Genomic DNA, 15,414 nt, shown 5'->3' with positions numbered 1-15,414 from the left:
GTTGTAGACACAGTTTCAACTCAGAAATTAGAGTGTCAGTCATGAGTGGTAATCAAAATACTCCCCATCCAACAGCATTACTCTTCTCCTATCCTCCAGTTTGGATCCACTGCAGTTGGGGCATTGGGCAAAATCCCTTGCTGTCTACATTCCCCCTGCTCAAACCCTCCCTCCCATTATCCTTGAGAGCTGCTGTGAAATGGAGAATTCTTACTGGTTACAGAGCAGAGAGAGTAGCTTTAGACTCGTTCCTGCTTTTGTGAATGCTTTCTGGGGTTCTTCTGAGGTTCCCTGATGGGCCCTTAACCCAGGCAAACACATCATCTCTATTCCTGGCCTTCTTGGCAACTCCTTGCTCAGCCCCTGGGGTATCTGGAGGCCACCTGTGGCCTCCTCAACTGAGGTCTTCTCACGCCTCCAGGTGGCACTATTGGGCAGGACTCAAGACAACGAGCCCTGCCAGTTTCGTGGCCCTCCCATCTCTTTTGCTGGTTGGAGGGAGAGATTCACGGCTCAGCAATAGCTCTTGCCAAGGAAATCTTCCTCACCAAATCTTCACCAGATTATTGACCCATCTCTCTTTTACAAAGCACTCATGAATCCTGACTCAATCAACATGAATCTGAGCAAACTCCAGGAGATAGTGAAGGACAGGGAAGCTTGGTATGCTGCAGCCCATGGGGTCACAAAGAGTCTGGCATGACTTAGCGACTGAACAACAACATGAATCCTGAAGCAGATTTGCATCCCCTTGTATATTTCCCTGCACGTGGCCAGGGAGGAGGGACCTATTCCAAACTCACTTTAGTCTTCTGATGTCAACCCATTGGCATCTCAATCAACACTTAGGTGGGAAGAGTCCCACTCTGACATCCAGCTACATATGATAAACATTTTCATACGAGTAAGAACATCTTTTAGAAGAGAAAGCCTGAGTGTCCAGAACATCTAAGGCAGGCACTGAAGACATTGTTAAGGCCTAGATCTAGAAGGAGGTGAAGGCGAGGATGGAGCACCTCTGCAGGTGACCATCTGCCTTCTCAACTTCTCTGGAAGCTCTATTCCTGAGACCTGCTGAACTCAGAGGGGTGCCGGTCCTTGAGGCATGAAAATGTCTGTGCTTTGACCTCCAGTTTCCGGCTGAGCCAGAGATCCTGGAGATTGTCAGCCCTGTCCCTGTGGAAGGTGGCCCATTCGTGATTAGGTTCCCTCCCTAATAAAAACACACACCCAGAGTAGCAGGTTCTCCTTGGGACAGTGAGTAGCAGCCCAGCATCACCATCGGGGGGGCGCCCTTCCTCTCCCTACCGCCCCCAACACCCCATTCCTAGGTTGGGCCCAGATGCTCCTCTAAATGAGGTTGAGTGGATAAAGAATTTTGGCTTGAAGGGATGCCCAATAATTTGCCTACACTGGATTCCTCGGTGGGTCTCACCTCCTCCACCTCCATCAGCATGAACTTATCCATCCAAGTGTCTGGTTGGCATGTTGGCCTGAGGAATCGGGGTAGTGGAGTAAGAGGAAGGTGTGAGCAGCTCTGGGCACTGGGAATACAGACAGTTCCAGGAAAGAATGGGGTAAGGGCATGGGAAAGAAGTATATGGGGCCAGAGTGAGAGGGATCGGCTATGCAGCCAAAAGGGACATGTCCACCAGGGGACAGGGCAGCATTCTCCAGCAGGAGCATGAGAGAGGAGCTGGACTCTCTTCTCCCATTGAGCCTCGCTTCCCAGAGCAGGAGGTTGCTCTTGTCCTGATGCTGTGTCAGGCAGAGGGTTCCAGGCAGTGATGCTGAAGGAAGGAAACAAGGACGGGATAGGATGTGGCTTTAGAGGTCTGAGCCTAGGTTCTCAGGCTGGGGGGACCTCAGACCAAGGCAGTCATGGAGGTCAGGAAACAAGCCTCCTTGAGGGTGTCCACTCCAGAGTCCTGGGGTCGCAACCAGGGTACACGCCTGTCTGCCCTCTCAGCCTCCCCCTCCAGCTCTCACTGACCTTCTTTCCCTCCCTTCTCTGGCAGGAACTGATGCCCTTGGCCATGATGCGCCCCCAGCTGCTGTCTGCTCAGGCACAGCCGGCGTGACTGGGCTGTCACTGGTCCATCTGGTTCACGTAAGTATGAGGCACACAAGAAGGTACCTGGATCCTGGGTGGAGAGAGGTGCTGGTGGAGAGGGAGCTCCAGAAAGTCCTGGTCACAGAGGGCGGGCCCAGGGCTCTGCAGCTGGCAACAGCTTTTGTTCTCTTTGGCTGCCCTCAGCCCCTGAGTTGGTCCCCACTGAATCCATTCTGTCCAGGCCCTGCGAGGGTACGTAGGGACCTTCTTCTCAAAGCCTCGGGAAATTAATCAGGCAAGAGATGTGGCAGAAACTCCATAGCACTGGCCCTTCAGTCCTGACTCAGACACTTGCTATTATATGACGTTAGGCAAACCATCATGATGCTGTTAAAGTGCCGCACTCAATATGCCAGCAAATGTGGAAAACTCAGCAGTGGCCACAGGCTTGGAAAATGTCAGTTTTCATTCCGATCCCAAAGAAGGGCAATGCCAAAGAATGTTCAAACTACCACACAATTTCGCTCATTTCACACACTATTATGCTCAAAATCCTTCAGGCTAGGCTTCAACAGTATGTGAACTAAGAACTAGATGTACAAGCTGGATTTAGAAAAGGCAGAGGAACTGGAGATCAAATTGCCAACATCTGTTGGATCATAGAAAAAGCAAGGGAATTCCAGAAAAACATCTGCTTCTTTGCCTACACTAAAGCCTTTGACTGTGTGGATCACAACCAACTGTGGAAAATTCTTAAAGAGATGGGAATACCAGACCACCTTACCTGCCTCCTGAGAAACCTGTATGCAGGTCAAGAAGCAACAATTACAACCAGACAAGGAACAATAGACTGGTTCAAAATTGGTCAAGGAATACATCAAGGCTGTATGTTATCACCCTGCTTATTTAACTTATACACATAGTACATCATGAGAAATGCTGGGATGGATAAAGCACAAGCTAGAATCAAGATTGCTGAGAGAAATATCAATAACCTCAGATATGCAGATGACACCACCCTAATGGCAGAAAGCGAAGAGGAACTAAAGAACCTCTTGATGAAGGTGAAAGAGGAGAGTGAAAAAGCTGGCTTAAAACTCAACATTCAAAAAACAAAGATCATGGCATCCGGTCCCATCACTTTATAGCAAATAGGGGAAAAATGGGAACAGTGACAGACTTTATTTTCTTGGGTTCCAAAATGACCTTGGACAGTAACTGCAGCCATGAAATTAAAAGACGCTTGCTCCTTATAAGAAAAGCTATGACCAAGCTAGACAGCATATTAAAAAGCAGAGACATCACTCTGCCAACAAAGGTCCATATAGTCAAAGCTATGGTTTTTCCAGTAGTCATGTTCAGATGTGAGAGTTAGACCGTAAAGAAGGCTGAGCGCTGAAGAACTGATGCTTTCACACTGTGGTGCTGGAGAAGACTTTTGAGAGTCCCTTGGAAAGCAAGGAAGTCAACCCTGAATAGTCATTGAAAGGGCTGACGCTGAAGCTGAAGCTCCAATACTTTGGCCACCTGATTCGAAGAGCTGACTCATTGGAAAAGACCCTGATGCTGGGAAAGACTGAGGGCAGAAGAAGAGGTGACAGAGAATGAGATGGTTGGATGGCATCACTGACTCAATGGACATGAGTTTGAGCGAACTCCAAGAGATAGTGAAGGACAGGGAAGCCTGGCGTGCTGCAGTCTATAGGGTCGCAAAGAGTCAGACACAACTTAGTGACTGAACAACAGATAGAATTGAATCCAGCAAGGAACCAGAACCTGTGCCATCAACATGAGGCATGAGTGAAATTGTAGCTTGCCCTCCATCTCCTATTGTTGACAGTCCTTCAGCTCTACCATCTCCCATCTCCTTTCCCTCCTCCAGTCAGTAATTCTTCTTGCTTGTTCCCTAAATGCCAGCCCCTGAATGCCAGCTGTTTACTACTGTACTTTTCAAGGTACTGTAGTTTAAGATTAAAAATGTTTTGTGTTTGTTTTTACATATTGTTTGTGTGAAAAGTATTGTAAACCTATTGCAGTACACTACTATATAGCCAGTTGTGTTAGTTGGGTACCTAGGCTAACTTTGTTGGATTTAACGAACAAATTGGACTTAATGATCATGCTCTCAGAACAGAAGGCATTCATATGTAGGAGAAAAGAAAAAGAAAGAAAGTGAAGTCGCTCAGTCGTGTCCGACTCTTTGCGACCCCATGGACTGTAGCCTACCGGGCTCCTCTGTCCATGGGATTTTCCAGGCAAGAATACTGGAGTGGGTTGCCATTTCAGACTTATTGTAAGCGGTAGAATGAAAGCTGTTTAGGTTCAGGGAGTTATTGTAATTATTTACATCTATTTGCAAGGAGAAAATAACCCCACCTGAAACCATAAACACTCGTGGAGGGGAGAGCTTAAATGCTAAGTGGCACCACCAGGACTGGACTCTCCTGGGGGCTGGTGGGGACCTGGCTAGTTGACCACATGCACTTTACATATCCTTTCTTGGTTTATGACTGTGAGGCCAGACTTAAGCAGTCACAAAATGTCTGGGTCTCCCTTTTCTGCACAGATAACCATGTTTGAAGGGTATCTTAGAGTTTACAAGGGGCCATTGTATATGTGAATCATTTTATTCACAGTCATACTAGTAAGTTCGTAATCTCTCTTTTACAAATGAAAAAGAAGGCCAGCTCCCAAGATGGGGTGCCTGCTAAGTGGCACATTTGGGCTTTGAATGGGCCTTTAGCCCCATGGTTCCGCCTGTAGTGCCGTGCTCCTCTTTCCAGGCGACTTCTGCTGTGCAGCCTTCACGGTGCTGAAAGAGGGAGGCCAGGCATGGAGGCCAGAGAAGGAAGTGCGCTCTTCCTGTATGGTTTCATAATTCCCTGCTTCCCAAAGCAGCCTGGGCATATCCCGGGGGACAAGGCCAAGACTTTCAGGAGAGTGGGCCACTGCTGCCGCCTCCAACCTCAGGTCGCTAGGCCTGTCTCTTGAGTGGTCTCAGGGGTGAGCAGGCCAGTGAAGCAGGAGACAGGCGTGATGTTGTTGTGATGGTGTATAAGTCCTCCCAAGGCTGAGGTTCACCTTCCCACCCCACGTCCCAGCAAACGCCCCAGTGGACCCTGAAGCATGGCTCACCACACATTTCGGTAGTCAAACTGGTTTCCAACAAGGATGCTCTGACTGCAGATGAGACGGGAGTGGAGGCATACACTGCCCTCTTGTGGTCGATCAGGGTCATTACTGCCAGGCCTGTGAAAGAAACACTGTATGGGGAAGGATGCGTATGTATGTGTTAGTCGCTCAGTTGTGTCCGATTCTGCGACCCTATGGACTGGAGCCCGCCAGGCTCCTCTCTGCATGGACTTGTCCAGGCAAGAATACTGGAATGGGTTGCCATACCCTCCTCCAGGGAATCTTCCCCAACCCAGGGATCGAACTCAGGTCTCCTGCATTGCAGGCACATTCTTTACCATCTGAGCCAACAGGGAAGCCCGTATGGGGAAGTGATTACTTTTATTAAGTGTCTACTGTGTGTCAGGCACTATGTATAATGCTGCAGGATAGGATAGAGTATAAGATGCAACTCCTGACCCCAGAGGACTCATAATTTAGCTCAGGAGTCAAGATGTTCTCACACAAAAGTTGACAAGCTTTGCACTGAGACAGGGTTTGAAAAGTGGCACGTGGAAAGGCGTTACAGTAGAAGCGCAGAAAGAGAGATCGCATCTCGATGAGGCAGTCGGGGAAGGCTTCTTAGAGCCCTGAAGAATGGGCAGAATTGAAACAGATGGAGAAAGTGAGATCATGGTCTCCCCTACTGAAACCCTTCAGGAGCCCTCATGGTCTCCATGAGAGTTAAATCCCAGGTCCTTGTCTGCCTTACAGCCTCTCCTGCTTCGTGCCTACCCCCAGCCTTCCTGGATCCTTACAGTTCCTGAGAACTGTGTGTTACCTCTGTGCTCTTCCACACTCCTGGACTGTGCATTCTACCCTCTGCACTTTGTCTGCTGGACAAGCCCCCACACAGCTTTTAGAAGTCTATTCATGGAACACAACACAGTCTCTGGAACTTTTCCCCAAGTAGGTAGCTGCCCCCTCCTCTGTTCTCACAGCCCCTGGTCTGGGCATCTCTGGTTCATAAGGTATGCTAAGTGTCTTTTCATCACTAGGCAATAAGCATCTTAAGAACTGGGACTGTCTGATGGGCAGAGGATTCCTGCGGAGGGGGGGACAATGGGTAATGAGAAGGGAAAGATAAATTGGTGGTGAGCATGCAAGGAAGTTGGGGAGGGAAAAGCCACTGAAGCTCAGCCTCAAAGTCTGCACCCAGATAAATGTGTCCTGCAGGCAACGCAATTCCAGGAAGGCTCGGGAGAAAGAGGGGTGCAGGGGGATGATGAAGGGCTGACTGTAGGTGATGTGAAGACAAAACCAGTGAAATCCTTTAGGAACCCATTGCACCAGTGCAGGTATGTGGTACACAATCATAATTGGTGTGAAGAATAGGAGACTGGAAGAAGCCAAACAATTGAAGGATTTGAAAGTCTGGGCAGGGACTTCCCTGGTAGTCCCGTGGTTAAAAATCCACCTGCCAATGTAGGGGACACAGGTTCCATCCCTGGTCCAAGAAGATCTCACATGCCATGGAGCAGCTAATCCTGTGTGCCACAACTACTGAGCTGAAGCTCGTGTGCCTGGAGCCCATGCTCTGCAGTAAGAGAAGTCGTGGCAGTGAAAGCCTATGCACCGCAACAAACAGTCCTCCATCGCCACAACTAGAGAAAGCCCGTGTGCAGCAATGAAGACCCAGCGCAGCTTAAAATAAAAATTTATTTTTATTTATTATTAAAATAAATGTTTAACATTTATTTTGAACATTAAAAACAAATGCTTCTTTATTTATCAATAAATAAACATTTTAAAAGAAGAAACTCTGGGCACCTAGGGGAATGCACCACAACCTTGTCAAACTCCAATATGCAGATAATCATCTAGGGCCTTGTTAAAACACACGTTCTGACTCTTTTGCCAGTGGAGGGGCCTGAGATACTACGTATCTAACCAGCTCCCAGGTGCTGCCTGGACTGGTCCACAGACCACACTGTGAGCATCTTTGAGTGAGTTAGAAGCAGTGCCGGGTCCATGCTGGGCTCCAGGAGCACAATGGTGAGGAGCAGATGGTCTCTCTGGGTGAGGAAAGGTGCCCCTTCCCCAGGTGAACACAGTGGGGCACATGACTTCCTGAGCAGCTGGTGTTCCAGCCCCTGCTTGCCCTTTGAGAGAGAGACAACCTGTAAAACCCTTCGTGGCAGCTCCAGTAGAACCGGTAACTCAGAGGTCGGCAGAGGTAGGGGAGCCCACTGGAAGAGAGGGTAATGACTGTCATAATTGGGTTCAAGCTGCAAGCTGGAGACTCAGGTCTGGGACCAGTGGGCCTACTGATGACGGAGCACAAGGTGGGACAGCCAGGTGAGGGGAGGTGGAGCCCAGCGACTAATAATCTAACCCTTGGGGCCTTTTTCAGGATGACACTCTTCTAACATCATCGTTTCTTTTGTTGTCTTGCAGGTCACCGTTCCCTTTATGAACGTAAGTGCTTGCGGTCATTCTATCCTCAAGATGTCAAGTCTCCTCCTACCCTCCTGCTCCATTGGCAGAGTCAGCCTTGGTTCCTTGTGTGCCTGGGGGGGTCGAGAATCTTTGTTCAGTGACCTGAAGCCCTTAGACAGCCTCACATCTGGAGCATGCCTCTGCCCCACCCAGCCCCCCTTAGCAGGACCCGTCTCCCCAGCCTCACCCCAACCTTCCAGGAGCCAGAATGTGCCTGCCGGCTCCCTCTGAGCTCACCTTGCCCTTGCTTCCCGTATGAGTTGGAAAGAGAGGACAGATGCCACCCAAATGTGGATTATTTGGAGCCAGGGCAGAACCAAGTGGAACCTCTGAGGCTCAGACCCTGTGCCTTCCACCTACGTCACAGGCTCGGGGACCATGGGTGTTTGTGCCCCCAGAGGGCGTAATTAAGAGCCTGGCCATTGGGGATAAACCAGGCTGGGTGGAATCTCAGCCAGATCAAGCAGAGCCTCAGCTCATTGTGAGTGAAGCAGGGATAATTAACAACCATCTCGAAAGGTGATTTTGAAGATTAACTGAGATAACCAGGGCATGCTCAGCACAGTGTCTCACACAGGCTAAGCCCTCAGAAACAGAAGCTATTTATTCTCTGTGTCTTGGTCCCATGGGGTGGTGGAGGGGAAGGACCTAGGTGGGGGATTGAGCATGATGTGGGGAGAGGGGAGAGGAGAATTAAAGCAGAAAGACAGCAAGAACCTTTGAAACTGGATGGGAACAGGGAGCAGAATTACACTGCCAGCTCTCTGCCGCCTCTCTTCCCTCCCACAGCTGTAAGTCCCCCAGGTTAGGCTGGCCTGGCCGCTCTGTCTGCAGGAAGCTCCTGGCGTCCCAGTCACTGGGGCCCTCCCTGCTCTCAGATCCCCCCACCACCACGCCTCCAGCTGAGAAAGGTCAGCTGCCCTCACCTCTCCCCACGCATCTTTGCAGAGTTTGATGGGGCGTCGGGCGGATGACAGCGGGAACGGTTGTGATCACTGGCGGAATCCTAGCTACGGTCATCCTCCTCTGCATCATTGCCGTCCTGTGCTACTGTAGGCTCCAGGTCAGTGCCCGGGGCCCGGGGCCACGGGCCGCCAGCAAACCACCTCCCCGGCCTGGAAAGTGGGAGGCTTAAGTCGAGGGGGCTGGACCTTGCGGGATGGTCAGCAGGGAGCTTTCCCTCACAGTCTGCACACTCTGGGCACCCGAGGGAGTGAGCTGGGAAAGCTCGGGTCCTTGTGTGGTGTCTCTCGCAGGTCTGAGATTTCAGGAGTAGTGGGAAGGACACCACTGTGAGGAGACTGAAAGCAGCTCCCAGCACCCCAGCCTGGGCTCAGTAGAATCTGTCTATCCCTTCCTCTCTGCCTTCCGCTTCTCTCAACCACGTGTGTTCTAAGTCGCTTCAGTTGTGTCCGACTCTTTGCAACCCCATGGGCTGTAGCCCACCAGGCTCCTCTGCCCATGGGATTCTCCAGGCAAGAATACTGGAGTGGGGTGCCATTTCCTTCTCCAGGAGATCTTTCCCACCTAGCGATCGAACCCACATCTCTTACGTCTCCTGCATTGGCAGGGTGGGTTCTTTACGCCTAGCTCCACCTGGGAAGCCTCTCAGCAGCCACCTGGAGTTAATGCACAGGAAGTAGGTGCAGGAAGCGAGAAGAACTGATCTTGTGGGGCCGGGAGGACTTCACTGTGGACCGTGGGCGCCTGGTGTTGACTTGTGTCTCCAGGCTTGACCAAGGGCCCCGTGCAGGGTCCTTGGCAGAGCAGGGGCGCGGGTGTCTGCTCATAGAGGGGCACCCCACCCTCAGGCAGCCCTCCCGTCTCTTCCCTCAGTATTACTGCTGCAAGAAGAGCGGAGCGGAGGATGCAGACGAGGAAGAGGAGGAGGAGCATGACCTGCCCACACACCCCAGAGGCCCCACCTGCAATGCCTGCAGCTCCCAGGCCCTGGACGGCCGAGGCAGCCTGGCGCCTGTCCCCGGCGAGCCCTGCGGCCAGCCGTGCAGGGTGGCAGCCGGCCACTGCACTGTCTGCTCCCCATACAGCTCCCCCTTTTACATACGGACGGCTGAGATGGTGCCCAATGGGGGCGGAGGCGAGAGGCTCTCCTTTGCTCCCACCTACTACAAGGAGGGGGGACCCCCATCTCTCCAAGTGGCAGCACCCCAGAGTTACCCGGTGACGTGGCCAGGCTCTGGGCGCGAGGCCTTCACCAATCCAAGGGCTATTAGTACAGATGTGTAACCCCTTTCACCCCCAACCTCCCCCAACACACACCAACACTGCTGCCCCGCCCCCAGGATCATCAATGGGGACAGCGGACAACCCCTCCCACAGCCTGCAAGGACCTTCTCAGTTTTTCTGGTTCTCCTTGCCCCATTGTGGAAGGCTTACCCGGATTTAGGGTGTCGAGGGCATTGAGAACCAGGGCAGGGGCTGGCCCCACGGCCCAGAGGAAGGGGGCCTGACAGGTCGTGTTGGCAGCCTGGCCGGTTTCTCTGTTGGGACTTTCCTCTGGCCAGGCCAGCATGGCCACAGCCCTCACACTTCCCGCTGTCCCCTGGCTTTTCCAGCCTCTGAGAGAGGAGCAGGAGCACCAGGGGAAGCTAAGCAAAGGCTCCGGAGGTCTCCCGAGTCCTTGGGGGATGAAAGGAGAAAGTGGGGGGGCGAGGGCAAGGGGAGAGGCCAGACCTGAGGCATTGGCAGAACTCGAGAAGGGTGGGGAAGGATTGAAGGGCTTTCTCAGGGCTTGCTTGCCGCAATGAATCCAAGAGCTAGTTCACAATCTAGTTTTGTACTTCAGCTTCCTAGAGACTGTAGTCCCTGTAGCTGTTCCAACACAGATGTTACTTCCTGAACATGCTTGTATTTGCCCCTACCCTCATGGAACATAGTGACTGGACTTTAAAGGCCATGGCATAAGGTTATTTGCAGGGAATGCACCCAACATGGACGTCTAGGCTTGTCTCCCCACAAATCCTCTTTCTCTGCCTTGGGAACCAGCTGTCCTGGCTGTTGAAACTTTTCCAAGTTTTGTTACTAGAGTTTGAGTAGCTTAGCAAAGGAGAGCCTGCCGATGGTGTCTGGAGCCCTGGTCTGCCACACTGAGTAAGGACCTCTGCATTCCCAGGTGTATACACACACACATCTGTCACTACACAGGCCTGTCACCACGTAGTGTGTGCACACACACACACACACACGCCTGTTACCACCAGGTGTATGCACACACACTATCACCACCAGCGCTCACCAGAGCTCTGCCGCCTTCAGGAGCCGCAGAGCAGAAGAGTGATGTGCCAAGTAGAAAGAAGTCTGCCTCCAGACAGCCGGAGTGACAAGTGATCAGGGTGGCGGCCACAGCAGCCAGCTGGTGGGTACAGGAAGCGCCTGCGGAGTCTCCCGTGGAATGACTCTGCCACGTGGACGTTCCTCCAGAGACCTGGTGTCCTACTTGGGCTTCCAGCCGTGAGGCTGCAGACCAGGACCCCGTCTTTCCACCAGGGACGGCAGCGCTGGCTCCGAGGATGGGTGCAGATTTGACTCGGCCTTCAGATTCCATGCTGGCCGCCCTCTCTCTGCTGCCCCAACCCCCATTTCTGAACGAGGGTCTGTTTATTGCTGGGTCGCTCCGACCCCAAGTCCAGATCCCAGCTATAACTCAGCTGTGGCCTTACGCTGTTTGTGTGGCTGCATCTGATGAGTGTCCCAGTTGCCGTAGGGGTGGCTGCCCACCCCTCTTTTAAGGGGATTAGTAACCCCCAGCCTCTCTTGAGTCATTGCAGTGTGTGGGACAAGAAGGGAGCAGGCCCCTCGCCCGGTTTTTGCTGAATTTTGATTTTTGCATCTGAGAAAGGGAGAGTGCAGCTGGGAGAGGGGTGAAGGGGAAGAGAATTCACCACACCTTTGCATCCCTCTGGGCACTTGTCACCTTGCATCTCAATCTGGAATGAAGGCTCACTGGGTTGAGAACCAGAGGACCTGGGCACACTTGGGTTACTCTGGGTCCTCTGAGGACCGGTCCCTTATCTCCTCTGAGACCCCATTTCCTCCAGGAAAATGGGACTCGCCCAGATGGACTCTGAGGGCCCTTTAGTGCTCCAGGAAGCCAGGATTCCCCGAAAAGTCCTGCCAGCCAGACCACTCTCCCTCTCTTGCCCCAGTCCTGGCAGGGGGCTGGATACACTTTCCAACTGCCCGATCCTGTGTACACGGATGCATGTTGATGGATCCAAGACCACAGTACATTGCAAGATTAGCTGGTGAAACAATTTTAACGTCAGAAAAAAGCCAACCTGTTTGACCCTCCTACTGGGTGACTTCAAGTTCTCTGCTACTAGGAAGCAGCTCTCAGTGGGGGTAATCAGCTCTGTCTCCGAGAGCCCAGAGGGACCAGCTTAGGGACAGTGGCTTTAACATCCCCACACCCATCCCACTGCCAGCCCTTCCTGGGCTAAGCACACCCATTGATGTGAGCTGCTGGGCCTGGCCACCCTAGCTGCCTCCTGATGACCAGCCCCAGTGCCTTGCTGCCCTGGGATTCCACAGCCACACAACCACATCAGGGGCTGTCCTTCGTCACCCCCAAAATTCCAGTACCTCCCACCTTCAGAGAAGTCAAGACCCAGTCAACTCTTAGTGTTTCTTGGCCCTCATCTATTGAGATCCTGGAGTGAAAAGCATCTCCATACAGTCCCTCTCCTCCCAGAGCTCCCCCAGCCTCAATCAACCCACAAGTCAACATCTGAGTTTGGGGCATTGGAGAGATGGTGGCCACGGCTCTCCCCACCCCGACCGCCCCACACTGCTCCGGGCACAGCCTCGAGGTTACCCGCCGGCCTCCCAGCAGCTGCGAGGACCTTGCCTGTGGAAGAGGAAGATCACCCCACTCCACCGCACTGTACTTTTTAGCTGCTGAGTCTGTGCTCTGGAACACTGTTCGGACATTTTTCAAACTGTACCCTAAAGAGAAAGCGGAGAGGCAGGGACCCCTGCTCTCACCGACTTTTCTCTCCACTTCACTGCTCCCACTACAGAGTTCTTGCCCTGCATCTTTGATAACTTGGAGTCACAACCAAGCAAATGTCCAAAATAAAGGAGAAATTTGAAATAGAAACCCCCGCAGGGTCCTCCGTGCTTTACCTGGGGAAAGGGGCAGCGGGCCGTGGATTGAAAAGTGAACGCCCCCCTTCTTAGCGCCCAGAGTGTCCTTTCTCTGCACTGAGATCTGCCAGCTTCCTCTCCCTTCCGGCTTCCCTCTGCTATGCCCCCCCCCCCATCCCTTTTCTTGCCTCAATCAGAGCTCAATTCCAGGAGGGATGTGTCATGTGTTGGGAAAGGGGATTGAAGCGTAGCTGCTGCTGCCCCTTGAGGTGGAAGGAGCCTTCGGCCGATGGTGGGAAGCCTCTCTGGGGAGCAACCTGTTCCCACCCACCCCAGCCTCACTGTCTAGGCCCCTGGTGTCCCCCCTGTAGTTTGTGTTAAGTCCCCAGCTCTGAGGGCCTGAGGAGACCCTGACAACCCAAGGAGGGAAGGCCAGAGAGTCTGGGGACATGCTCCTGAGCTCAGTAGGGATGGTGGTAACAGGAGAGGCGTGTAGTAAGGACCAGAGAGCCAGGGCAGAGGTTTTGGGCGAAAGGGAGTGTTCCGGGAGGACAAGAGTGAAGCTGGAGCTGTGCACGTGCCTGTGAACATGTGTGTGAGAGAGAAAAAAAGAGACACCCACTCCTCATCTCAGGACCACACAGCCCGCGGGGCAGCGGGCAGCCTGGCCCGAGCCACACAGTGTCCAGGCCCCTGGAGTCAGGGTGCTCTGCCCTAGCAGGCCTTTGGCCCTCAGCCAGAGGGCAGTTGGCTACAGCGCTGTCACCAGCCGTCCCCTGGGGACAGAAACCTGAGGCAAATTTCTCTCATCCTTGCACCCACCCCAAGCTCGAGCACCTCCTCCACTCCCCACAGAGCAGCCACACACACCCTCGCCCACCCCCAGCCTCTCCCCCAGCACCTCAGGCCATGGGGTGGACTTTTCTGCGTCTCAGTTTCCTCATCCATAAAATTGAGCTTGTGATGCCTACCTTATTCCATTGCTTTGAAAAGTAAGTGAGCCTGACACACACAGTAGCCATTGTCATTAGAAGGATTTGGTGGGGACTCAAATTGCAGCTGGGATCACTCAGGCATCGGGGTGAAAGGCTCCTCTGGGCTCATTTTATCCCTGCTCCCCGCCAAGCCTCCTGAAGCCTCTCCTCCGTTGCCACCTCTCCCTGACTCTTCCAGACACTGCCAGGACCATCTCTCTGCCCATTACTGCCTCTCCTTTCATTTGGAACCCTCTCCCCATAACTGCCTGTGACTCTTGGAGGGACCCAGGGTCCCATCAACCTGTGCTGTGCTGCGTTTAGTCACTCAGTCCTGCCCGACTCTGCAACCCCATGGAATGTAGCCCGCCAGGCTCCTCTGTCCATGGGGATTCTCCGGATTTGCCCCAGTAAACTATACAAATAAGGGAGAGAATATTCATACATACAAGAGTTCAGCTCTCAGCTGGGTTCTATGCTTATTTCACTGGCTTCCAAGTTCAAGTTCAAGGCTTGGGTTCAAAAGTCAGGTCAGAAGGGATCCAGGGGACCCCTCCAGTGCTTCCTCTTGAGCCTGGACTCCCCAAATTGTCCATCCCTGGCCCTGCTGGGTCTTACCCAGAACCTGCTGGACATCCTGGCTCCTCTGTCCAGGAGTGGATGAAAGCCTCCAGGTGTTGGTGGGGAGGTGAGAATGGGAGAAAGAGTAGAGGGAGGGAGTCCCAACATCTGGCTGGGAGGGACAGGAATGCGCTTCTGTAGGACACCATCTGCAACGTCACAGAGTTGGACCAGAGGAGAATGGGAGGAGAATGGGACCTGCCCCATCCCTATTGCCTCTCGCAGTGGGCTCTATGGGACCCGCCTTCACTCGGTTCTGAGTTCCCCTCCTTGTGTTCTGCCTATACCCACAGAGAACAAAGGGAAATGATGGCTGAGCTCTACAATAACCTACAGGCCACGAAGGACTTTATTTCCCTGGCTAACCACCATATCATCACTTCTAATCCCTCCAATCTGGGGGGTGGGTAGGGGAGAATTCCTAAGAAATAAAATCAAAGTCCTCTTTCTCTATTTAGCTTCCAAAAGGCTAAGCCGATTCTGCAACCCTGCTGTGCTCCTGCTCATCTGTTTTGTCATAACACTTGAAGTGTGACTTTAGGGAAGTTTTTCATGTAATTCTAAGTTATTTGGGGAAATGTATCCACGGACTTGTTTCCACTTCAAAATGAGCTAAGGCGGCTTGACTGGCACTAGGAGACTGAGAGCTAGGAAATAAGACTCTGGGACCTAACTCTACTAGTTCTGTAAAAGAGCATCAAACCATTCCCATGCCCCGCTTCCACATGCATCCTTAGAGGGGGGTGGCCAGCCAGATGCAGACAGCCACCAAGCACCACTCACCCACCTCCTGCCTCGCCTGCCTTCATTCCTCCTCTGTGTCTCCCTGTGGATGCAAGTGGGAAAAGGCTTCATCAGTCCAGATCATATTGCTTCTGCCTTTCCTCCCTTTCCCTTTGCTTCAGTTCAGTTCAGTCATTCAGTCGTGTCCGACTCTTTGCGACCCCATGGACTGCAGCATGCCAGGCTTCCCTGTCCATCATCAACTCCTGGAGCTTGCTCAAACTCATGTCTATCGAGTCAGTGATGCCATCCAACCATCTCATCCTT

At 52.7% G+C, this 15,414-nt stretch overlaps 1 protein-coding gene and 1 long non-coding RNA gene across 13 annotated transcripts in view; one reads left to right on the top strand and one right to left on the bottom strand.

Annotated features, from left to right (window-relative positions):
* LOC145504679 (protein FAM163A) overlaps window positions 1-12,782 on the top strand; it is a 110,711-nt gene extending 97,929 nt beyond the window's left edge. For 3 of the 12 annotated variants that reach the window (XM_081485915.1, XM_081485918.1, XM_081485920.1), the window contains 4 exons: window positions 2,019-2,110; window positions 7,622-7,642; window positions 8,612-8,726; window positions 9,500-12,782. In XM_081485915.1, the coding sequence (XP_081342041.1) occupies window positions 8,634-8,726; window positions 9,500-9,910 (504 nt within the window). In that variant the 5' untranslated portion in view covers window positions 2,019-2,110; window positions 7,622-7,642; window positions 8,612-8,633 and the 3' untranslated portion in view covers window positions 9,911-12,782. Of the gene's footprint in view, window positions 1-2,018; window positions 2,134-7,621; window positions 7,643-8,579; window positions 8,727-9,499 lie in introns of all 12 variants that reach the window. The other 9 variants (XM_081485914.1, XM_081485917.1, XM_081485922.1 and 6 more) reach the window with 3 other exon arrangements.
* LOC145504682 (uncharacterized) lies at window positions 6,918-8,778 on the bottom strand. The gene is made up of 2 exons (XR_014052392.1): window positions 8,590-8,778; window positions 6,918-7,734 (listed from the first exon to the last, which is right to left on the bottom strand). It is a non-coding gene; the product is annotated as an uncharacterized LOC145504682 (long non-coding RNA).
* Window positions 12,783-15,414: the final 2,632 nt, after the last annotated feature.

The sequence above is a fragment of the Giraffa tippelskirchi genome, chromosome 5 (assembly GCF_054371585.1).
Source record: "Giraffa tippelskirchi isolate mGirTip1 chromosome 5, T2T-mGirTip1v1.2.pri, whole genome shotgun sequence".
Taxonomy (NCBI): domain Eukaryota; kingdom Metazoa; phylum Chordata; class Mammalia; order Artiodactyla; family Giraffidae; genus Giraffa; species Giraffa tippelskirchi.
The sequence above is the reverse complement of the archived record's forward strand: the minus strand, read 5'-3'. Positions and strand labels throughout refer to the sequence as shown.